Here is a 25,000-nt window from a genome sequence, read left to right as displayed (position 1 = left end):
ATTAACACTGTCACATTATTAATGCTGTCACATTATTAACGCTGTCAGGTTATTAACACTGTCACGTTATTAACACTGTCAGGTTATTAACACTGTCACATTATTAACACTGTCAGGTTATTAACACTGTCACGTTATTAACACTGTCACATTATTAATGCTGTCAGGTTATTAACACTGTCAGGTTATTAATGCTGTCACATTATTAAGGCTGTCAGGTTATTAACACTGTCACATTATTAACGCTGTCAGGTTATTAACACTGTCACATTATTAATGCTGTCACATTATTAACATTGTCAGGTTATTAACGCTGTCAGGTTATTAACACTGTCACATTATTAATGCTGTCAGGTTATTAACACTGTCACAGTATTAACACTGTCACGTTATTAACGCTGTCAGGTTATTAAGGCTGTCAGGTTATTAACATTGTCAGGTTATTAACACTGTCAGGTTATTAACGCTGTCAGGTTATTAACACTGTCAGGTTATTAACGCTGTCAGGTTATTAACACTGTCACATTATTAACGCTGTTAGGTTATTAACACTGTTAGGTTATTAACACTGTCAGGTTATTAACACTGTCACATTATTAACGCTGTCAGGTTATTAACACTGTCAGGTTATTAACACTGTCACATTATTAACGCTGTCAGGTTATTAACACTGTCACATTATTAACATTGTCACATTATTAACGCTGTCAGGTTATTAACACTGTCACATTATTAACGCTGTCAGGTTATTAACACTGTCAGGTTATTAAGGCTGTCAGGTTATTAACATTGTCAGGTTATTAACACTGTCACATTATTAACGCTGTCAGGTTATTAACACTGTCACATTATTAACATTGTCACATTATTAACATTGTCAGGTTATTAACACTGTCACATTATTAACGCTGTCAGGTTATTAACACTGTCACAATATTAACACTGTCACGTTATTAACGCTGTCACATTATTAAGGCTGTCAGGTTATTAACACTGTTAGGTTATTAACACTGTCAGGTTATTAATGCTGTAAGGTTATTAACACTCTCACATTATTAACGCTGTCAGGTTATTAACGCTGTCAGGTTATTAACACTGTCACATTATTAACGCTGTCAGGTTATTAACACTGTCAGGTTATTAACACTGTCACATTATTAACATTGTCAGGTTATTAACGCTGTCAGGTTATTAACACTGTCACATTATTAATGCTGTCAGGTTATTAACACTGTCACATTATTAATGCTGTCACATTATTAACGCTGTCAGGTTATTAACACTGTCACGTTATTAACACTGTCAGGTTATTAATGCTGTCACATTATTAACATTGTCAGGTTATTAACACTGTCACATTATTAACGCTGTCAGGTTATTAACACTGTCAGGTTATTAACACTGTCACATTATTAATGCTGTCACATTATTAACATTGTCAGGTTATTAACGCTGTCAGGTTATTAACACTGTCACATTATTAATGCTGTCAGGTTATTAACACTGTCAGGTTATTAACACTGTCAGGTTATTAACGCTGTCAGGTTATTAAGGCTGTCAGGTTATTAACATTGTCAGGTTATTAACACTGTCACATTATTAATGCAGTCAGGTTATTAACACTGTCACATTATTAACGCTGTCACATTATTAAGGCTGTCAGGTTATTAACACTGTCAGGTTATTAAGGCTGTCAGGTTATTAACATTGTCAGGTTATTAACACTGTCACATTATTAATGCAGTCAGGTTATTAACATTGTCACATTATTAACACTGTCAGGTTATTAACACTGTCACATTATTAATGCTGTCACATTATTAACATTGTCAGGTTATTAACGCTGTCAGGTTATTAACACTGTCACATTATTAACGCTGTCAGGTTATTAACACTGTCACAGTATTAACACTGTCAGGTTATTAACGCTGTCAGGTTATTAACACTGTCACATTATTAACGCTGTCAGGTTATTAACACTGTCAGGTTATTAACACTGTCACAATATTAACATTGTCAGGTTATTAACGCTGTCAGGTTATTAACACTGTCACATTATTAATGCTGTCAGGTTATTAACACTGTCACATTATTAATGCTGTCACATTATTAACGCTGTCAGGTTATTAAAACTGTCACGTTATTAACACTGTCAGGTTATTAACACTGTCACATTATTAACACTGTCAGGTTATTAACACTGTCACGTTATTAACACTGTCACATTATTAATGCTGTCAGGTTATTAACACTGTCAGGTTATTAATGCTGTCACATTATTAAGGCTGTCAGGTTATTAACACTGTCACATTATTAACGCTGTCAGGTTATTAACACTGTCACATTATTAATGCTGTCACATTATTAACATTGTCAGGTTATTAACGCTGTCAGGTTATTAACACTGTCACATTATTAATGCTGTCAGGTTATTAACACTGTCACAGTATTAACACTGTCACGTTATTAACGCTGTCAGGTTATTAAGGCTGTCAGGTTATTAACATTGTCAGGTTATTAACACTGTCACATTATTAATGCAGTCAGGTTATTAACACTGTCACATTATTAACGCTGTCAGGTTATTAACACTGTCACAATATTAACACTGTCACGTTATTAACGCTGTCACATTATTAAGGCTGTCAGGTTATTAACACTGTCAGGTTATTAACGCTGTCAGGTTATTAACACTGTCACATTATTAACTCTGTCAGGTTATTAACACTGTCAGGTTATTAACGCTGTCAGGTTATTAACACTGTCACATTATTAACGCTGTTAGGTTATTAACACTGTTAGGTTATTAACACTGTCAGGTTATTAACACTGTCACATTATTAACGCTGTCAGGTTATTAACACTGTCAGGTTATTAACACTGTCACATTATTAACGCTGTCAGGTTATTAACACTGTCACATTATTAACGCTGTCAGGTTATTAACACTGTCAGGTTATTAAGGCTGTCAGGTTATTAACATTGTCAGGTTATTAACACTGTCACATTATTAACGCTGTCAGGTTATTAACACTGTCACATTATTAACATTGTCACATTATTAACATTGTCAGGTTATTAACACTGTCACATTATTAACGCTGTCAGGTTATTAACACTGTCACAATATTAACACTGTCACGTTATTAACGCTGTCACATTATTAAGGCTGTCAGGTTATTAACACTGTTAGGTTATTAACACTGTCAGGTTATTAATGCTGTAAGGTTATTAACACTCTCACATTATTAACGCTGTCAGGTTATTAACGCTGTCAGGTTATTAACACTGTCACATTATTAACGCTGTCAGGTTATTAACACTGTCAGGTTATTAACACTGTCACATTATTAACATTGTCAGGTTATTAACGCTGTCAGGTTATTAACACTGTCACATTATTAATGCTGTCAGGTTATTAACACTGTCACATTATTAATGCTGTCACATTATTAACGCTGTCAGGTTATTAACACTGTCACGTTATTAACACTGTCAGGTTATTAATGCTGTCACATTATTAACATTGTCAGGTTATTAACACTGTCACATTATTAACGCTGTCAGGTTATTAACACTGTCAGGTTATTAACACTGTCACATTATTAATGCTGTCACATTATTAACATTGTCAGGTTATTAACGCTGTCAGGTTATTAACACTGTCACATTATTAATGCTGTCAGGTTATTAACACTGTCACAGTATTAACACTGTCACGTTATTAACGCTGTCAGGTTATTAAGGCTGTCAGGTTATTAACATTGTCAGGTTATTAACACTGTCACATTATTAATGCAGTCAGGTTATTAACACTGTCACATTATTAACGCTGTCACATTATTAAGGCTGTCAGGTTATTAACACTGTCAGGTTATTAAGGCTGTCAGGTTATTAACATTGTCAGGTTATTAACACTGTCACATTATTAATGCAGTCAGGTTCTTAACATTGTCACATTATTAACACTGTCAGGTTATTAACACTGTCACATTATTAATGCTGTCACATTATTAACATTGTCAGGTTATTAACGCTGTCAGGTTATTAACACTGTCACATTATTAACGCTGTCAGGTTATTAACACTGTCACAGTATTAACACTGTCAGGTTATTAACGCTGTCAGGTTATTAACGCTGTCAGGTTATTAACACTGTCACATTATTAATGCAGTCAGGTTATTAACACTGTCACATTATTAACATTGTCAGGTTATTAACACTGTCACATTATTAACGCTGTCAGGTTATTAACACTGTCACATTATTAACATTGTCACATTATTAATGCTGTCAGGTTATTAACATTGTCACATTATTAACATTGTCAGGTTATTAACACTGTCAGGTTAATAACATTATTAATGCTGTCACCATTACACACTCACTATTAACATCCCATTAGTAAACTGACATAGTAACATACATAGTAACATACAGCACACCAACAGTGCTTCATTTGGACCAGTGGTCCTTTCATCACGGACCCATTCTTTACACCGACTCATAAATGTGCTGTAACGTCTCTCTCTCTTCCTTTCATAACCACAGAGTCCCAGCGGAGGGACGTCTGGTCTGTGTTTTAAAAAGCTGAACATTTCCACGCACTCCTACAGGATCATGATAAACCGTCTGGACCGCAAGGTGGCTGTGACATTCTGCTTTGTGAAATATTCTGACTCAGCTTGGTCTCACTCTGGACTTCTGACTCAGCTTGGTCTCACTCTGGACTTCTGACTCAGTTTGGTCTCACTCTGGGCTTCTGTCTTTGGTGATGTTTGCTGTAAGACTGTGTGTGTTAGTAGAGCGCTCATTAAGGCTGAAAATGTGTAGGTTTCATTTGGAATGGAGGTGTTGCATTTGGAATGGAGGTGTTGCATTTGGAATGGAGGTATTGCATTTGGAATGGGGGTGTTGCATTTGGAATGGAGGTGTTGCATTTGGAATGGAGGTGTTGCATGGGTGGGAAGGGTTTTAGTGAGACTTGGGCGTGGACTGAAGATGATTTACGTTAAAAATGGTTCTCAAATGATTTATAAAGGTGTCAATCTCTCCTGAATCAGTCCAGTTCTCTTCTGAATCAGTCCAGTTCTCTTCTGAATCAGTCCAAATCAGGGAGGATTCCAGGTTCTAGGCTTGTGGTTATGCCCTGCTTGAATACAGCTAGGGTCTAGTGAGTTCTACGGTTCTGCCCATGGGGATGGTTCTAGGTTTGTTCTCATAGTTTAAGACTGTGTTAGGATGGGTTCTGTTGAGTTTTGTTACGATGGGTTACGGTACTGTTGGATCCTGAACTGTATTAGGTACTTGTTAGGTCCTGCGGCTTTTTCTGGGTTAAAGTGTTTGTTCTGGTGGGTTTTAGGTATCAGTGAACCTGATCACAGCCCGGTTACCATTCACCAGGCAGAACCTTCACATCGATGACACTGGTACCATGTATGTAGTTAACACACCGGGTGGAGTTCAGATTCAGTGGTACCACAGCACCGGAGTCATGGTTCTCCAGTACACCACCCCAGCCAACACCTCCACCAGAGGGCTCTGTGGTGAGGCTGAGTGTGTTAACTGTGTGGTGTGTGTAACTTGTGGTGCATTTGTGTGTGTAATGTGTGGTGTTTGTGTGTGTAATGTGTGGTGTGTTTGTGTGTGTATTGTGTGGTGTTTGTGTGTAAAGTGTGGTGTGTTCGTGTGTGTATTGTGTGGTGTTTGTGTGTAATGTGTGGCGTGTTTGTGTGTGTATTGTGTGGTGTGTTTGTGTGTGTAATGTGTGGTGTGTTTGTGTGTATTGTGTGGTGTGTTTGTGTGTGTATTGTGTGTTTGCTGATTGTAATGTGTTGCTATGTGTGTGTGCACGAGTGTGTGTGTGTGTACAAGTGTGTAGCAATGTGTTGCAATGTGTGTGTGCGCATGTGTGTGTGTGTGTGTGTGTGCATGTGTATGCGTGCGTGTGTATGTGTGTCTGTGTGTGTGCATGTGTGTGTGTGTGTGCATGTGTGTGTGTGTGTGTGTGCATATGTGCGGGTGTGTGTGTGTGTGTATACCTTGATGTTGTATGTAGCACCAGGTGATAGTGTGTTCAGTAAAGTTTGTGTACGTGGCAGGTTGCTGTGATGGTAATCCGGCGGATGACCTCCGTTTGCCCAACGGAACGGTGGTTGGTGAAGTGGAGGACATTCCGGTGTTCCTGCACGGCTGGATGGTTGATACTTCGGAAGAGACGGATTATTTCCGCAGAGTGGGAGATAACTGCACCACAGGGAACTGCTCCAAATGCTTCACCATCCTAAACCAAAGACCCTTCTCTAAGTGTCACCATAAGGTTCTAACACAACACGCGCACACACACACACACACACTCACTTGCACACACACAAACACACACACACACAGACGCACATGCATACACACAGACACACAGGCATACACACTCACTCGCACACACACACCCACATACACACACGCGCACACACACCCACATACACACACACACACACGCCCGCACACACACACACGCACACACACACCCTCACACACACACACACGCACACACACACCCACATACACACACACACACTCACTTGCTCACACACACTCACTTGCTCACACACACACACACACACACACACTCTCCCTCGCACACACACACCCACAGACACACACACACACACACTCGCACACGCACACACACACACATCTATCTCTGTGAACCAAAAAGCAGACTTTGAAGCAGACATTAATATGACAGACATTAATGTGACAGACAGTAATATGACAGACAGTAATATGACAGTGTTGTATTTTGAAAGTGTAGAGTGCTTGTTGTCATACGCAGGTCTCTCCGGAGCAGTTCTGTAATAACATCTGGGCTGGAGACCTGCATTATAAGGACCATGAGTGTGACTTCCTGGCCGCATATGTGGCCATTTGCTACACACACCAGATCTGTTTCAGCTGGAGAAAACCCAATTTCTGCCGTGAGTTCTCTCTGTCACACACACACACACACACACACACACACACACAGAGAATGGTCTGCTTTAACATTTGCACGTTTTGTTTTGTCTTGTGTGTCAGCGCTGAAGTGTCCTGCTGGTAAGGAGTACAGAGCGTGTGTGAACACGTGTAAAACACACACGTGTCAAAACCTGGACTACTATGAGGAGAGCATGTGTTCGTCCATACGGGAAGAGTGCGTGTGTAAGAGCGGCACCATACTCCACCGAGCAGACTCCGCCTTCTGTGTGACCGAGGATCAGTGTGGTCAGTGTGTGTGTGTATGTGTGTGTCTTTGTGTATGTGTGTGCATCAGTGGGTGTATGTAGCTATGGTCAGCGTGTGTGTGTGTGTGTGTGCGTGCGCACATCAGTGGGTGTGTGTAGCTATGGTCTGTGTGTGTGTGTGTGTAATGTCTGTGTGTATTATATCTATGTCTGTATGTTTCCAGTATGTACAGACAATGAGGGTTCCCCGCGGGCTCCAGGTGAGGTCTGGAATGGTTCTCTGCGTGGGTGCTGTCTGTTCCGTTGTTTGGAGAACGGTAGTGTGGTACCAGTGGAACCAGACTGCAGCCAGGAGCCCGCTCCACTGTGTGAAAGGGAGGGAGAGTATGCTGTTTCTGTCCTGGAGCAAGGCGCCTGCTGCCCCAAGAAGATCTGTGGTACTTACACACTTCAGACACACACACACACACACGCACACACAACTAAATACCTAACCCCAACCCTTACCCTAACCCTAACCTAAACCTAATTCTAACCTTATCCCCAAAACCAAGTTTTAACTCTGAAATAGCCCTTTGAAGAAATGAGGACCAGCCAAAATGTCCTCACTTTCCCAAAATGTCCTTACTCACAAGGTCTAAATCAAACTAGTCCTCACAAGGATAGCTGTACAAGTATACATACACACACACACACACACACATATAAACTCACACGCACACACACAGATTACAGCTACACAAAACTGGTCTTACTGCAGTAGCTCTGGTATCTTTAGTGTGGATTCTCTAGTCCAGCTAGGAATGCAAAATGACCTATAATTGTGTGTGTGTGTGTGTGTGTGTGTGTGTGTGTGTGTGTTTTCTGCAGAGTGTAACCTTACTATCTGTCAGAATGAGGTTCCCAGCTGTGAGAATGGGAATAGATTAGTCATTGGCTACAGTGCCCTCTCCTGCTGCCCAGAGTACAGATGTGGTGAGATCTATCTATCTATCTATCTATCTATCTATCTATCTATCTATCTATCTATCTATCTATCTATCCATCTATCCATCTATCTATCTATCTATCTATCTATCTATCTATCTATCTATCAACCAAGAATTCTCTAGTCATATTGTCTGTCATAATCAGTAATGCAGACAGAGTAAATGAAAATTGTTCTGTTTAATTGGTCTCTGCTTTGATTGGTCTGTTTCAGAGTGTGATCCGCAGGCATGCCCCAGGGTGCCACCCCCTGTCTGCAGAGAAGATCAGTTCCTTGTTGAAGTCAGAGAGGAGCGTGATTGCTGTTACAGTTATCTGTGTGGTATGGTTTATAACATTATATAACTATACAACACATTATTATTTTACAGCACTTTATTACCACCACAGCCAGCGTTACCACTCTGATAGACTCCAGTCTGTCCTCATAACTCATAATAATGACATTATATACTTCACTATCCTCATAACTCATAATAATGACATTATATACTTCACTCTGTTCTCATAACTCATAATAATGACATTATACACTTCACTCTGTTCTCATAACTCATAATAATGACATTATATACTTCACTCTGTTCTCATAACTCATAATAATGACATTATACACTTCACTCTGTTCTCATAACTCATAATAATGACATTATACACTTCACTATCCTCATAACTCATAATAATGACATTATATACTTCACTGTTCTCATAACTCATAATAATGACATTATACACTTCACTTTGTTCTCATAACTCATAATAATGACATTATACACTTCACTCTGTCCTCATAATAATGACATTATATACTTCACTGTCCTCATAACTCATAATAATGACGTTATACACTTCACTCTGTTCTCATAACTCATAATAATGACATTATACACTTCACTCTGTTCTCATAACTCATAATAATGACATTATATACTTCACTGTCCTCATAACTCATAATAATGACGTTATACACTTCACTCTGTTCTCATAACTCATAATAATGACATTATACACTTCACTATCCTCATAACTCATAATAATGACATTATATACTTCACTGTTCTCATAACTCATAATAATGACATTATACACTTCACTTTGTTCTCATAACTCATAATAATGACATTATACACTTCACTCTGTCCTCATAATAATGACATTATATACTTCACTGTCCTCATAACTCATAATAATGACGTTATACACTTCACTCTGTTCTCATAACTCATAATAATGACGTTATACACTTCACTGTCCTCATAACTCATAATAATGACATTATACACTTCACTCTGTTCTCATAACTCATAATAATGACATTATATACTTCACTGTCCTCATAACTCATAATAATGACATTATATACTTCACTCTGTTCTCATAACTCATAATAATGACATTATACACTTCACTCTGTTCTCATAACTCATAATAATGACATTATACACTTCACTCTGTTCTCATAACTCATAATAATGACATTATATACTTCACTGTCCTCATAACTCATAATAATGACGTTATACACTTCACTCTGTTCTCATAACTCATAATAATGACATTATACACTTCACTCTGTTCTCATAACTCATAATAATGACATTATACACTCCAGTCTGTTCTCATAACTCATAATGAGAGGGCATACATGTGCACGCCCCTCCACATATGTAACACTTCATATATCATACAGTTTGCTCTTTTATTATAATGTATTATTTATACTGAAAGTTACCATGTGAGAATATTTTAAGAAATGTGAATGTCTCCATTGTGTGTGTGTGTGTGTGTGTTTTACAGTGTGTGAGTCCTGTATGGAACCAATACCAGTGTGTTTGCCGGGAGAAATTCTAGCTGTGGACATGAACACCACAAACCACTGCTGTCCTCTGTATCACTGCGGTACTGTCTGTCTGTATATGTTTATACACACACTGTCTGTCTGTCATGTGCTTCTGTTTGTGTTTGGTATTGCCATGTGCTTCTGTTTGTGTTTGGTATTGCCATGTGCTTCTGTTTGTGTTTGGTACTGCCATGTGTTTCTGTTTGTGTTTGGTATTGCCATGTGCTTCTGTTTGTGTTTGGTATTGCCATGTGCTTCTGTTTGTGTTTGGTATTGCCATGTGCTTCTGTTTGTGTTTGGTACTGCCATGTGCTTCTGTTTGTGTTTGGTATTGCCATGTGCTTAGTTTAGTTTAAGAGTTTATTTGTCATATGCAGGTTGACACAGGGTCAACGGTACAATGAAATGTGTGAGAAGAGAGAAACAGGTCAACTCAGCAATAAGAGCACAAGGAGTAGAAGAGCAAAACAGGGGATTAAGAGTAGGGGAATAAGGAGTATACTGAGAAAGAAAATATAAAAGAGAGGAGAAAATATAAAAGAGAGTTATAAATATATAAAAGGAGTTAACTATAAGAATATAAAAGAAAAATATAAAAAGAGAGGTATGCGTAATGAACAATAAGGAACATGGAGGGTGCACAATAAATATAACAGAATATGGAACAGAATATGAAATATATACACTATATACATGTGAAGGACGCTTAGATTTAAAGTATAAAGTGGCGAGTGTGAACAACGGTATTGTACGTGGGGGATGTACAGCTTTATGTACCAGTGTAAGTGTCAGTGCAGTATCATGTAAACACTGTGAATCATAGTAACCTGTGAAGGTAGACAGTGCAGTGCAAGTTAGTAGTGCAACAGTGCACTTGAGCAGTGAACAGTGCAACAAAGTAGGTAGTCCAGACTCCAGTGGGGGGGGGGGGGGTGTTTAGTTGTGTGAGTTAAGAAGCCTGATGGCCTGGTGGTAAAAACTGTCCTTAAGTCTGGTGGTGCGTGCAGCCATGCTCCTGTATCGTCTGCCAGACGGTAACAAGGAGAACAGTCTGCGTGCTGGGTGGCTGCGGTCCTTAATGATCCTGTGGGCCTTCCGCAGACACCGCTGGTGGAAGATGTCCTGAATGGCAGGGAGTCTGCTGCCAGTCACGTGCTGTGCCGCATCCACCACCCTCTGTAGTGATTTGCGGCTGTGGGCGGAGCAGTTCCCGTACCAGACCGTGATGCAGCCCGTCAGCAAGCTCTCGATGGTGCACCTGTAGAAGTTGGTGAGGATGCTGGCGTTCATGTCAAACTTCCTCAGTCTTCTCAAGAAATAGAGCCGCTGGCGAGCCTTCTTGACCATGGTGTCTGTATGTAGCGACCAGGAGAGGTCCTCAGTGATGTGTACACCGAGGAATTTGAAGCTGCTGGCCCTCTCAACTTCAGCGTCACCAATGTGGATGGGGAGGTGCCCACCCCTCTGCTGTCTCCTGAAGTCTACTATCATCTCTTTGGTTTTACTGACGTTGAGAGAGAGGTTGTTGTCTTGGCACCAGATGGTTAGTGCCCTCACTTCCTCTCTGTAAGCCGTCTCATCGTTGTCTGTGATGAGGCCCAGAATGGTCGTGTCGTCAGCAAACTTGATGATGACATTTGAACTGTGCTTGGCAGTACAGTCGTAGGTGAACAGGGAGTACAGTAGGGGGCTGAGCACACAGCCCTGTGGTGCGCCTGTGTTGAGGATCAGTGATGATGAGGTGTGACTGCCAATTCTCACCACCTGGGGCCTGCCCGTCAGGAAGTCTAATATCCAGCTGCAGATAGAGGGTGCTAGACCAAGTTCAGCGAGCTTTGAAACGAGTTTTGAGGGGATGATGGTGTTGAATGCTGAGCTGTAATCGATGAAGAGCATTCTCACATAGGTATTCCCCTTGTCCAGGTGGGTGAGCGTGGTGTGTAACGCCATGGCGATGGCGTCCTCTGTGGCCCTGTTTGGTCTGTATGCAAACTGAAGAGGGTCCAAGGTGTCAGGAAGGGAGGAGCAGATGTGGGTTTTAACCAGTCGCTCGAAGCACTTCATGATGACTGATGTCAGTGCAACAGGGCGGTAGTCATTTAGGCAGGAGGCCATCGGTTTCTTCTTGGGGACAGGAACGATGGTGGATGCCTTCAGGGAGGTGGGGACCACGGACTGACTCAGGGAGAGGTTAAAGATTTTGGTGAACACCTCCGACAGTTGGTCAGCGCACACTCTGAGAGCCCGGCCAGGGATGCCATCTGGCCCTGGAGCTTTGTGGGGGTTGACCCTTTTGAAGGACCGTCTCACCTCAGCTGTTTCTAGGGTCAGTGTGGCAGCCTTCCCATCCACATGTGGATGCACGAGGGGCGATGTGTTATCTGCATCAAACCGTGCATAGAAGGTGTTCAGCTCATCTGGGAGCGATGCTCTGCACTGGGCAATGTCTTTGTTTTTCCCCTTGTAGTCTGTGATGCTGCGCAGTCCATTCCACATGCTCCTGGGGTCAGAGCTGTAGTAGCTGGACTCCACTTTGGCCCTATACTTCTTCTTGGCATCCCTGATGGACTTCCTGAGGTCATATCTGGATGCTTTGTAGGCGTCAGGGTCTCCTGAGTTGAAGGCGGTGGTCGGCGCTTTGAGTTTAGTGCGAATCTCCCCGTTAACCCAGGGCTTCTGGTTGGGGTAGATCCGAACGGTGGTTCTTGGGACAACATCGCTGATACACTTGCTTATATAGCCAATGACCGAGTCTGTGTATTCATTGATATTGCCGTCCGCCGCGTCTTCAAACATCTGCCAGTCAGTAGTCTCAAAGCAGTCCTGAAGGACCCCCTCAGCCACTCTGTCCCATTTGTATATGTCCCTGATAACTGGTTTTTCCTGTATCAGCTTCTGCCTATATGCAGGCAGCAGTAGGATGGAGCAGTGGTCTGCTTTTCCAAAAGCCGGGCGGGGGAGGGGTTTGTAGCAGTCTTTGAAGGGGGTATAGCAGTGATCCAGGGTCTGTTCTCCCCTGGTGGGAAAAGTGATGTGTTGATAGTATTTTGGGAGAACTTTCTTCATATTGGCTCCGTTGAGGTCTCCCAAAACAATGAGCGCAGCCTCTGGGTATGAGTTTTCCAGTCCATTAATGATTCTATTCAGCTCGTCCAGTGCTGATGGTTTATCAGCCTGTGGGGGGATGTAAACAGCTGTGAGGAGGACTGAGCTGAACTCTCTGGGGAGGTAGAAGGGTCTAACTTTGATGGTCAGCAGCTCCAGAACTGGGGAACAGTGCGTTGTTAAAACACAGATATCCTTGGTCCACGAAGAGTTAACCATAAAGCACACACCCCCTCCTCTCGTCCTGCCTGAGTCTTTCGTTCGATCTTGTCGGTAGATGGAGAAATTCCCCGGGGTGACGGCACAATCGGGCACGTTGGGCTCCAGCCACGTCTCTGTGAATGCCAGAACGCAGCAGTTCCTAATGTCCCTTTCGTGATTAATACGTGCTCGCAGTTCGTCTAGCTTGTTGTCCAGCGACTGTACATTAGCTAGCAGAATGCTGGGCAGAGGAGGTTTGAAGTTACTCTGTCGATTTCGCCGCAGAACCCCGGCGTGCTTCCCTCCCGCGCTTCTGTTTGTGTTTGGTATTGCCATGTGCTTCTGTTTGTGTTTGGTACTGCCATGTGCTTCTGTTTGTGTTTGGTACTGCCATGTGCTTCTGTTTGTGTTTGGTATTGCCATGTGCTTCTGTTTGTGTTTGGTACTGCCATGTGCTTTTGTTTGTGTTTGGTATTGCCATGTGCTTCTGTTTGTGTTTGGTACTGCCATGTGCTTCTGTTTGTGTTTGGTATTGCCATGTGCTTCTGTTTGTGTTTGGTATTGCCATGTGCTTCTGTTTGTGTTTGGTATTGCCATTCGCTTCTGTTTGTGTTTGGTATTGCCATGTGCTTCTGTTTGTGTTTGGTATTGCCATGTGCTTCTGTTTGTGTTTGGTATTGCCATGTGCTTCTGCTCACTTCTGTCCCCGCCCCCCACCTGATCACTATTATTACCTGATTTGTTACCTCCTGTTTTCCACCAGTAGCCTGTCTTTGCTGCCAATTGTTCTGTGTATTTAAGTCCTGTACCTGTTTCTGTTCTTTGTCACATTTTGACGGTTTGTTTTCTGAGCCTGTCTGCATAAGTTTGCCATCAGTGATTTGAAATCTTGACTGTGTTAATCTTGACCTGTTTTTGCCTTACGATTTGGATTTGTTTGCCCTGTGGATATCTGGCTTTGACCTTGGATTGGCCTTTGTTGAGATTGCTGCCTGATTTCTCAGCTAAAACTTGGTTTACCTTACTGGGTATGTTTATAGTAAGGAAGATGGAATGAAATGGTACAGTCAATAAGGATGGTACGGGTCAGTGTGTCAGTAATAATCAGTGAGGATGGTAGGGGTCAGTGTGTCAGTAATAATCAGTGAGGATGGTAGGGGTCAGTGTGTCAGTAATAATCAGTGAGGATGGTAGGGGTCAGTAATAATCAGTGAGGATGGTAGGGGTCAGTGGGTCAGTAATAATCAGTGAGGATGGTAGGGGTCAGTGGGTCAGTAATAATCAGTGAGGATGGTAGGGGTCAGTAATAATCAGTGAGGATGGTATGGGTCAGTGTGTCAGTAATAATCAGTGAGGATGGTATGGGTCAGTGTATCAGTAATAATCAGTGAGGATGGTAGGGGTCAGTGTGTCAGTAATAATCAGTGAGGATGGTAGGGGTCAGTAATAATCAGTGAGGATGGTATGGGTCAGTGTGTCAGTAATAATCAGTGAGGATGGTATGGGTCAGTGTGTCAGTAATAATCAGTGAGGATGGTAGGGGTCAGTGTGTCAGTAATAATCAGTGAGGATGGTACAGGTCAGTATGTCAGTAATAATCAGTGAGGATGGTAGGGGTCAGTAATAATCAGTGAGGATGGTAGGGGTCAGTGTGTCAGTAATAATCAGTGAGGATGGTAGGGGTCAGTAATAATCAGTCAGGATGGTATGGGTCAGTAATAATCAGTGAGGATGGTATGGGTCAGTATGTCAGTAATAATCAGTGAGGATGGTATGGGTCAGTATGTCAGTAATAATCAGTGAGGATGGTATGGGTCAGTGTGTCAGTAATAATCAGTGAGGATGGTACAGGTCAGTGTGTCAGTAATAATCAGTGAGGATGGTAGGGGTCAGTAATAATCAGTGAGGATGGTAGGGGTCAGTGTGTCAGTAATAATCAGTGAGGATGGTAGGGGTCAGTAATAATCAGTCAGGATGGTATGGGTCAGTAATAATCAGTGAGGATGGTATGGGTCAGTGTGTCAGTAATAATCAGTGAGGATGGTATGGGTCAGTGTGTCAGTAATAATCAGTGAGGATGGTACAGGTCAGTGTGTCAGTAATAATCAGTGAGGATGGTATGATTCAGTGTGTCAGTAATAATCAGTGAGGATGGTACGGGTCAGTGTGTCAGATATTGTCGTTGTTCATGTTTTGGCCGTTGTTTATTTTTCAGTGTGTGATTTGAGTTTGTGCCCTGAGCCCTCTGTCAGCTGTGCTCCTGGAGCTGCCCTGGTCAAGAGACCAGTGCCTCACCACTGCTGTCCAGAAACACAATGTGGTACTGCATCAGTTTACACACACACACGCGCACGCGCACACACACACACACACACACACACACACACACATCTGGGGGGTAAACCTCCTAATAGAAGAGCCCTATGGCTTCATTCTCCTAGCAAAACAAAGCCATACGGCTCTTCTATTAGGAGGTTTACTACTTGCTGTGAGAGTTAACTAAGAGTTTTCACTAAACCCGCTTTCTGGAATACCTCCCAGGTATATACAAACTTTTGACTGATACTGTATACAGTATCACCCCTGAAAACACTTTGCTATCCTCTTATAGCCATCTCCTGCTTTATCTTATAGCCATCTCCTGCTTTATCTTATAGCCATCTCCTGCTTTATCTTATAGCTTTCTCCTGCTTTGTGGGCATCAGTTATTTTAATTTTCAGAGTGCAAGGCAGCTGCTTAGAGGAGCCCACGGCTGCTGATTGTTGGGACGAGCTTTGAGGAGTCAGAGTATTTATAAAGCTTTGAAATCTGCATCACCTGGCCTTTCCTAATGATGACTGCTAGCAAGTCACAACCCTAACAAGCTAATTCAGGTCTGAGAGCTTGGTAAAGGTTATGTGAGAGAGATCAAATCTAACAAGCTAATTCAGGTCTGAGAGCTTGGTAAAGGTTATGTGAGAGAGATCAAATCTAACAAGCTAATTCAGGTCTGAGAGCTTGGTAAAGGTTATGTGAGAGAGATCAAATCTAACAAGCTAATTCAGGTCTGAGAGCTTGGTAAAGGTTATCTGATCTTGGTGGTGCCCAGACTTCAGCATGGTGCTCCTTTCCTTTTTTTCACTCGAAAATTGCACTGAACACTAATCACTGAACACTAAGCACTGAACACTAAACACTAATCATTCTTGCTCAAAATTTTAAAAAGAATGTTTCATCTTTAACTATAGGCCTTTTGGAGACCAGTTCATCCTCTACTCACTTGACTATTCACAGTAACAGAAATTTTGACCAGGGCTGCTCATGCCACCTTTCTACATCTATGTCTACATCTATATCTTATCTGTCTATATCTCTGTGTGTATATGTATAATGTTATATATGTACATTATGTGTAAGGCAATTACACTTGTAGTCTGGTGAGTGTTAAGATGTTTAAACTGTGTTTCTTCTCTAGAGTGCCAGTGTCAGAATGCATCACGCCCATTCTGTGCTACAGTGAGTTTCTGTGTGTGTGTGTGTGTGTGTGTGTGTCTGTATATGTGTGTATGTGTTTGAGTACATTGAGTACATGTAAAAACCCAGTGATAGCCAGTAAGTACAGACAGTAATTCACATCTGTCTGTCTCTGAGTCCAGACATTGCTGTTCAGTGGACGTCCTCAGAAATGTCTTATTAGTAACAGATGTTGCAGTTGTTTCATTGCTGTGTTTGATGGTTCTTTGTGAGTACTGACACACAGCAGTGACTGACTGATTTAATTCAGAACTGACACACTGGTGACTCACAACTCTCATTTAAAGTTCTCACACACGCAAAGACACACACACAAGCACATCAAAACCACAGTAGAATCAAATTGCATTCAGTGGACATGTTCCACTCTGTTATTTCAGTTTTACACAGCATGTCTTTGTAAAAAATAAGCTGAAGGGTTTTACTCCCTTACCCAGAGAATTTAACCTGAATTTGGTCATGTTTTGGGAACAAACCAAACCATTCCCATATTAAATCTCAATTACTCTTTAAACAACCCCTCTATATGCTCTACACTTCTTGAAGTAGTTAAGTCAAATATGTGACCTTAAGGTGACCCCAGTGACCTTTGTTCTGTCTGTGACCTCCTGATGACCCATGTGACCCTTAATAACTTTGCTCTTTAGGGGGAGGTGCAGGTGGAGGAGCCAGACTACAGCAGTGCATGTAGCTGCACCCAGTATACCTGCAGTAAGATGTTACACACACACACACACACACACACACACACACACCCAGTATACCTGCAGTAAGATGTTACACACACACACACACACACCCAGTATACCTGCAGTAAGATGTTACACACACACACACACACGCCCAGTATACCTGTAGTAAGATGTTACACACACACACACACACCCCCAGTATACCTGCAGTAAGATGTTACACACACACACACGCCCAGTATACCTGCAGTAAGATGTTACACACACACGCACATACACCCAGTATACCTGCAGTAAGATGTGACACACACACACACACACACCCAGTATACCTGCAGTAAGATGTTACACACACACACCCAAATCTCTTTATTTGTGTTTGTATGTGTGGTTAACACGTGTGTGTGTGTGTGTGTGTGTGTGTGTGTGTGTGTGTGTGTGTTTAGAGAAGGCCGATGTATGCTTGTTTCAGGGTGTGACTGTACTGAGTCCGGGTCAGTCTATGGTGCAGTACTTTGAGGGTGACCTGTGTTACACTGTTCACTGCCTCACACACAGAGACTCCAGGACTGGATTTTATGCCATGGACGTCTCTACCATCAACTGCTCTGAGAAGTGTGAACCAGTGAGTCACAGTCCACTAAAACAGTTTCTTCTCAACTCTCAACCACCCTACAACACATCAACACTGTCATACACTACACCCACACTACAACACATTACACACAACTACACGACAACACATCATTACACACAACTACACTACAACACATGAACACTGTTATACACTACACTCACACTACAACACATCATTACACACTACACACTACAACTACACTACAACACATCATTACACACTACACACTACAACTACATTACAACACACTACACACAACTACACTACAACACATGAACACTGTTATACACTACACTCACACTACAACACATCATTACACACTACACACTACAACACATGAACACTGTTATACACTACACCCACACTACAACACATTACACACTACAACACATGAACACTACACACTAAAACACATCATTACACACAACTACATTACAACACATCAACACTGTTATAGTGCCGGCTTTGAATCCAGATTGGTTCTGATCCATGAGATTGTTCTGGAGAAGATATGGAGAGAGTTGATTATATGCTGCACGTTCCAGGGTTTTGGAGAGAAACGGTAGGAGAGAGACTGGACGGTAGCTACTGACATCAGCTGGGTCTAGACTGGGCTTCTTGAGCAGTGGCTTGACCCGCGCCCTCTTCAGGGCAGAAGGAACTGTGCCAGAAGACAGAGAGCTGTTGATCAAGGACGAGATGAAGGGCAGAATGTCGTCCGAGATGGCCTGAAAGAGAGGGGAGGGGATGGGATCTAGAGGACAGGTAGTAGGACGATGGGATTTTATAAGTAGGAGAGCTTCAGAGTCAGATAGAGGGGAGAAGGAGGAGAAGATAGTTGGGGGGGGGGGTGGAGGGTGCAGGATCCGGGGTGGGCGGGGATGGGGGAAAGCAGTCGCAGATGCCTTTGATCTTCTTCTCGAAGAAGGAGACAAAGTCATCAGCAGATAGGGATGAGGGAGGAGGAGGAGGAGGAGGAGAAAGGAGGGAGGAGAAGAGTTTGTGGGTGTTGGAAGAGGCGGTGTTGATCCTGGAGTGGAAGAAGGCAGATTTGGCAGAGGATAGGGTAGAGGAGAAAGAAGAGAGTGGTAGTAGGATAGGTCGTTGAGGGATCTTGATTTCCGCCATCTCTGTTCAGCCGCGCGAAGTTTGGCTCTGTCTGTTGGCTCACTGTTATACACTACGCCCACACTACAACACATCATTACAAAGCATTATGGTCTTTTAAAATAAATAAATGCTACACTAACACTTCATTTCACATCAGTTATGTTACTTGGGAACCGTGCCATCCAGTAATCAAAGACTGATCACTCTATTTATAGGACCAAAGTAGGTCTATCTCTGCACCCTGGGCCTACTCACCTGATGGCACATTTACTGCTCCTTCAAGTTGTTGCAGATCATGCCCTGGGGGGGGGGGGTGTAGATCTATTTGCAGAGAGTGATGAGTGCCTCTTGGGACGCTTTAGGCTACCAATATAAAATAAGAAATACTTTATTAATCCCAAGGCAAATTTGACCATCACAACAGCACCATCCAGTCTGTTCTTAGGACCTTTCTCAAGAACTAATTAAAAAAAAAACTTAGGAACTGGGCCTCATTCACCTATATCTTCCTAAGTGTAGACTCACTGGTCCTCATTTTGCTGCAGTCTTAAACACATAATGTGCTGTTGTAGTGCTGTTTTCCCTGTACACTGCAGTCTAACTCACACCATGTACACTACAGTCTTACTGTACACTACAGTCTAACTCACCCAATATACGCTACTGTCTCACTGTACACTGCAGTCTAACTCACACCATGTACTCTACAGTTTCACTGTACACTGCAGTCTCACTGCACACTGCAGTCTAACTCACACCATACGCTACTGTCTCACTGTACACTGCAGTCTAACTCACACCATACGCTACTGTCTCACTGTACACTGCAGTCTAACTCACACCATGTACACTACAGTCTCACTGTACACTGCAGTCTCACTGTACACTACAGTCTCATTGTACTTTTGAATCTTTGGATCAAACTATTACCTTCTAGCCAGTGATTAGCATGATTTGTTCTGTTTTCTGTGTGTGTGTGTCTGTGTGTGTAAAGCACCAGGTGTATGTTCCTTCTTCTGATCCTCACGTGTGCTGCGGCTCTTGTAAAAATGTCTCCTGTTCTTACTTAAGTGAAAATGGAACTACAGAAGTCTTCATGGTACGCATCCCAACACACACACACACACACGAACACACACACACACACACACACACACACGAACACACACACACAGTGGAACTACAGAAGTCTTCATGGAACGCATCCCAACACAAACACACACACACACACACACACACACACACACACACACACACACACAACCACTCCTACGCAGGAACACATGAGCGAACACACACACACATCTACACACACGAACACATACATACCTACGAACACACACACACACACAAACACACAGTGGAACTACAGAAGTCTTCATGGTACGCATCCCAACACACACACGGATATACATGCACGTGCGCACACACACACGCGCGTACACGCACACACACACTGGAAGTGCCAGTAACTTTGAGTGTTACCTGATTTTTTGTGTATGTCTCTTTGTGTGCACTGTGATGTGTTTTTACTGTTGTTTTGTATACGTGTGTATGTGTATGTGTGCACGTGTGTGTGTGTGTGTGTGTGTTTGTGTTGTGTGTGTGTGTGTGCGTGTGTTTAGGTTGGTAGTTCCTGGGTAGTTAACTGTACACGCTATGACTGTATGGAAACTGCTGTTGGAGCTGTGATCCTGGCCTCTGGGGTTGTCTGTCCTCCATTCAATGACACAGAGTGCATTCAGGTCTGAATTAATAAGTGTGTGTCTGTGTCATCATGTGTATTGGCTTCGTGTGTGTGTTTATAACCTCAGTGTATTTGTTTCAGAATGGAGGTGTGGTTCAGACCTATGTGGACGGCTGCTGCAAGACATGTAAGTAGTTTGTGGGTGGGGCTTGTTGGGCTTGTCTGGGTTGCTGCGTGCTGATTGGAGCAGCATTTGGGAGTGGCAGTGCTGGGCTTGCTGGCTACTGGTGAGCGGCTGCCTGTAGAGTGCCCCCTGCTGCTGTGGAAGAGAAGCCACACTCCTGCATTCCTACAAACTTCTCTCTGTCTCATTCTCTCATCTCTTTTTTTCTCTCAATATTTCTGTGATACTTTTATCTGTGTGTATTTGTGTGTGTGTGTGTGTGCATGTGTGTATGTGTGTTTGTGTAGTGTTGTAGTATTTGTGCAAAATCCATCTTTTTGGATGTTTTAAGTTTTATCACAAAAACAGACAGCCCTGTGTAAAAATTGAGTCATTCTCTGTTTAATCTAATCTAAAGTATCCCAGCCTACATATAATTACACTGTCTCTTGTTAAGTGACTTTCTCATGAGAAATGTATTATTCATATGAATCAGGTGATAATTAGTCCAGGACTCAGTGGTAATTTTTCATTTTTTCTTTTTCTGTTTGTAACTGAATTGTGCAGTTCTCTACAGTGGATTGGCTTTGTTACTAAGCTGACATGTGATCTGTGTGTATTTTATGTGAGTGTGTGTGTATGCAGGCGGGCTGTTGTATTAGTCGTGGTGCATGTGTTTGTATGTGCATTCGCATATGCATGTGTTGATACTGCGTGTTTGTGAGTATCTGTTTGTGTGTAGAGGGTTTGTGTGTGTGAAGGTGAGAGGGTGTTTGGAAGTTTGTTGGCTTGTAGCCATGTGCTCTGGGCTGATTGCTGAGCAGGGATTGCATGCACACAGTGCTGTGCATTTGTGTGTGTGTTGTGTGTGTGTGTTGTGTGTCCTCACAGTGTATGTGTGTGTCTCTCAGGTGCTGGAGTTGGTATATTGCCTTTTTCCGTTAGTCCAGTTACTCCCACTGCTAGTACTAACTGTGACACAGGTACTCTCTCTCTCTCTCTCTCTCTCTCTCTCTGTGTATGTCCACAACAACTGTACTCATGTTCACCCTATGAGTGACTTATACATATGGGCACACACACGCACACACACACACACACACACACATATATACAACAAACAATATTTAGCCAATATTTAGCATCTACTTCATGAGACCAGGTAGGTATTTAAGTGTGGTGTAGAACACTTCTTGGTTAATAAAACATTTATCCTCTTTCCTTCATCGAACACTTTCTTTTCTCTCTGTCTGCCTTTTTCTCTCCTTCTGTCTGCCTGTCTGTCTCTCTGTCTGCCTTTCTGTGTCTCTCTCTGTCTGCCTGTCTGTGTCTCTCTCTGTCTGTCTGTCTGTGTGTCTCTCTGTCTGCCTTACTGTTTAAATGTTTTTTTCTTCTGTCTCTCCATCTGCCTGTGTGTGTCTCTTTCTATCTCTCTGTGTCTGCCTGTCTGTCTCTCTCTCTCTACCTGTCCCTCTCTCTCTGTCGACCTTACTGAGTAAATGTTTTTAGGATAGTTATAGTCTTATGATCGTGGTCACATAGATGATTTATCATACGTCTAAAAGAGAACAGAGAACTGAACAACCTCAAATCCTTTAGACTGCTGTATTTTGTTCTCTCATTACGTATGTCTGATACATAAGTACTTGCCTCTCTTTTTTGCCATTATGAGAAACTGTCATTAAAAACAAAACAAGACAAAACAAATAACAAATACATGTGTAACAATTGCAGAATAAATGATCACTAACTTTGGATCATGTTAAAATAACAAAACCATTTTGTAGTTATATATGAATATCATACTCTATTATCTAAACTAAGGGTGTCAAAATACAGTCCTGGAGGGCCATGGTCCTGCTGGTTTTCTTGTCGACTAACTAAATACAATCTGTGATTGGCTGAAGAGCGTGCACACCTGTTTTCAAGGTGAAAATCAACAGGTAACTGAGAGGTGAAAACAAAAATCGTCAGGACCCTGGCCCTCCAGGGCTGGATTTGGACACCCCTGATCTAAATGATATCCTATGTCATTAAAACAGGATCTTTTATTATGATCTTTCCTTTGTATTACATATGTCAGAACCCCTGTCTTATAATAACAGCACTGTGTAACAGCAGTGTTCCACTGTCTGACAGTAAGTGAACATTTAAGAATAACTCACAATAACTACTAACTACACTTTCGAAATGGTTTTATTTTGTTGTTTTTACACTGTTTTGACATGGTTTCATTTTGTTGTTTTTACATTGTTTTGAAATGATTTCATTTTGTTGGTTCTATACTGATTTGAAATGGTTTAGTAATTTTATTGTAAGCAAGTTGTGTTTTAGTTACAATCAAAGGACCATCCTTATGTTCTATATATGAGTTCTTTGGAAAACGCCTATGCCGTGTTGCTATGGAAACTAAACCGTCAATCATGAATGTGGCTGTGTATGTCTGTCTATGAGTATAAGTGTATGTGCATTAGGGCTGAGCAATATAGCCTATAAATAATACTGCGATATTTTTAGGCTATATCGCGATACATGATATATATCTCGATATTTTGAAATCCCCTCTAAAGCACTTCATAAATGCTTGATTTAACGCTTTGATGCATACAATCACACAAGTGTGATTATTCTAGTAGTCCCCTGCGACATACTGGGTGTGTTCACACATAGTGCCTTTTTCTGATGGAAAAACCCTGGCCAGAGCATTTTTTCCAGGTAGAAAAATACACTGACAGCGTTTGTTCCAAAAAGTAGTTGAGAGCATCTTTTGTTGCCATAACAGTTATTAACTAGTTTTGCTAACGACAAGCAGTAATCACACACTTACTAGAAACTCCTAGGATTCATCCAGTTTGGCTCCAGACAGCCTCTTGAACTGTTTAACTGTTTTATCTGAGGAATTGAACCTTTTTCACCTGCGAGAAAAAACTGCCCTGATCTGCAGAAAAAAACGCTGGTTACGGTGTTCCAAACCGCTCAGGACGTTTTTGAAAACACGGTCTACTCCGTAGGATTATTATGTTAAACAGACGCTGGCAGCTTTAAAAAAGACTGTACATGTGAACACAGCCTATGTCTGCATTGAAATATTCTTGTTTATATTCATTAGTGGTCTCTATTGGAACAATTTTAAACTTTCCTGCAAAAGGGGGGAAATCAGAACCAAGTTAAATTTAACAAAACAGTATTTATTCAACATCTTCTTTGCGACACCCAAACCACTTCCAGACGATGGATCCAGTGCTGTTTCTTTTTGTAACCAGTTTGTCTGTCTCCATCTTCTATTACCGTTTCTGAACTCAACACGTATAAACTCGCTTTGACGCTTCTCTCCAGGCTCTTTCCTTGTTCCCGCCAGATACAAAAACACACGTCTCACCTACAGTATAAACGTCACACACGCTCACCCAGGAGAGTGGTCTGGATGGGCGGGCGAGTGTGTGTGACATATGTATGAGTTTTTGATCTTTTTGTGTCTGTGAGAGGGAGAGGGCCATAGGAGGGAGTGAAAGAAGTGAAACACCCAAGCAAGTCTCATGCTAGTGGCTAGTCATTTACTACATTAACTGTAGAACAAGCCGCGATACATCAAGTATACTCGATATATCGCCCAGCCCCAATGTGCATGAACGTGGCTGTGTATGTCTGTGTGCGAGAATAAGTGTATGTGTGTGTGTACATGTGTCTCTTTGAGAATATGTATGTGTGTGTGTGTGTGTGTATGTGTGTTTGAGACTCTGATCTGTGTATGTCTGTGTGTGTGTGTCTGTACGAGAGAGAGAGAGAGAAAGAGACTCCCACAACTGTGTGTGTATGTTTGTTTCTATAAGTGTGTGTATGTGG

At 42.0% G+C, this 25,000-nt stretch overlaps 1 protein-coding gene across 1 annotated transcript in view; it reads left to right on the top strand.

Moving 5' to 3' along the window:
• otogl (otogelin-like) overlaps positions 1 to 25,000 on the top strand; it is a 100,787-nt gene that overhangs the window by 71,611 nt on the left and 4,176 nt on the right. The window contains exons 41-57 of the mRNA XM_030790437.1: positions 4,553 to 4,645; positions 5,364 to 5,547; positions 6,103 to 6,320; positions 6,834 to 6,975; positions 7,076 to 7,261; positions 7,446 to 7,658; positions 8,092 to 8,196; positions 8,423 to 8,530; positions 10,006 to 10,107; positions 15,570 to 15,674; positions 16,810 to 16,850; positions 17,516 to 17,579; positions 18,007 to 18,185; positions 20,302 to 20,406; positions 20,933 to 21,052; positions 21,136 to 21,181; positions 22,069 to 22,140. Coding sequence (XP_030646297.1) covers positions 4,553 to 4,645; positions 5,364 to 5,547; positions 6,103 to 6,320; positions 6,834 to 6,975; positions 7,076 to 7,261; positions 7,446 to 7,658; positions 8,092 to 8,196; positions 8,423 to 8,530; positions 10,006 to 10,107; positions 15,570 to 15,674; positions 16,810 to 16,850; positions 17,516 to 17,579; positions 18,007 to 18,185; positions 20,302 to 20,406; positions 20,933 to 21,052; positions 21,136 to 21,181; positions 22,069 to 22,140 — 2,083 coding nt within the window. The remainder of the gene's footprint in view (positions 1 to 4,552; positions 4,646 to 5,363; positions 5,548 to 6,102; positions 6,321 to 6,833; positions 6,976 to 7,075; positions 7,262 to 7,445; positions 7,659 to 8,091; positions 8,197 to 8,422; positions 8,531 to 10,005; positions 10,108 to 15,569; positions 15,675 to 16,809; positions 16,851 to 17,515; positions 17,580 to 18,006; positions 18,186 to 20,301; positions 20,407 to 20,932; positions 21,053 to 21,135; positions 21,182 to 22,068; positions 22,141 to 25,000) is intronic.

Source organism: Chanos chanos, chromosome 13 (assembly GCF_902362185.1).
Source record: "Chanos chanos chromosome 13, fChaCha1.1, whole genome shotgun sequence".
Classification (NCBI taxonomy): Eukaryota; Metazoa; Chordata; class Actinopteri; order Gonorynchiformes; family Chanidae; genus Chanos; species Chanos chanos.
Note: the sequence above shows the minus strand (reverse complement) of the source record. Positions and strands in the feature narration are given on the sequence as shown.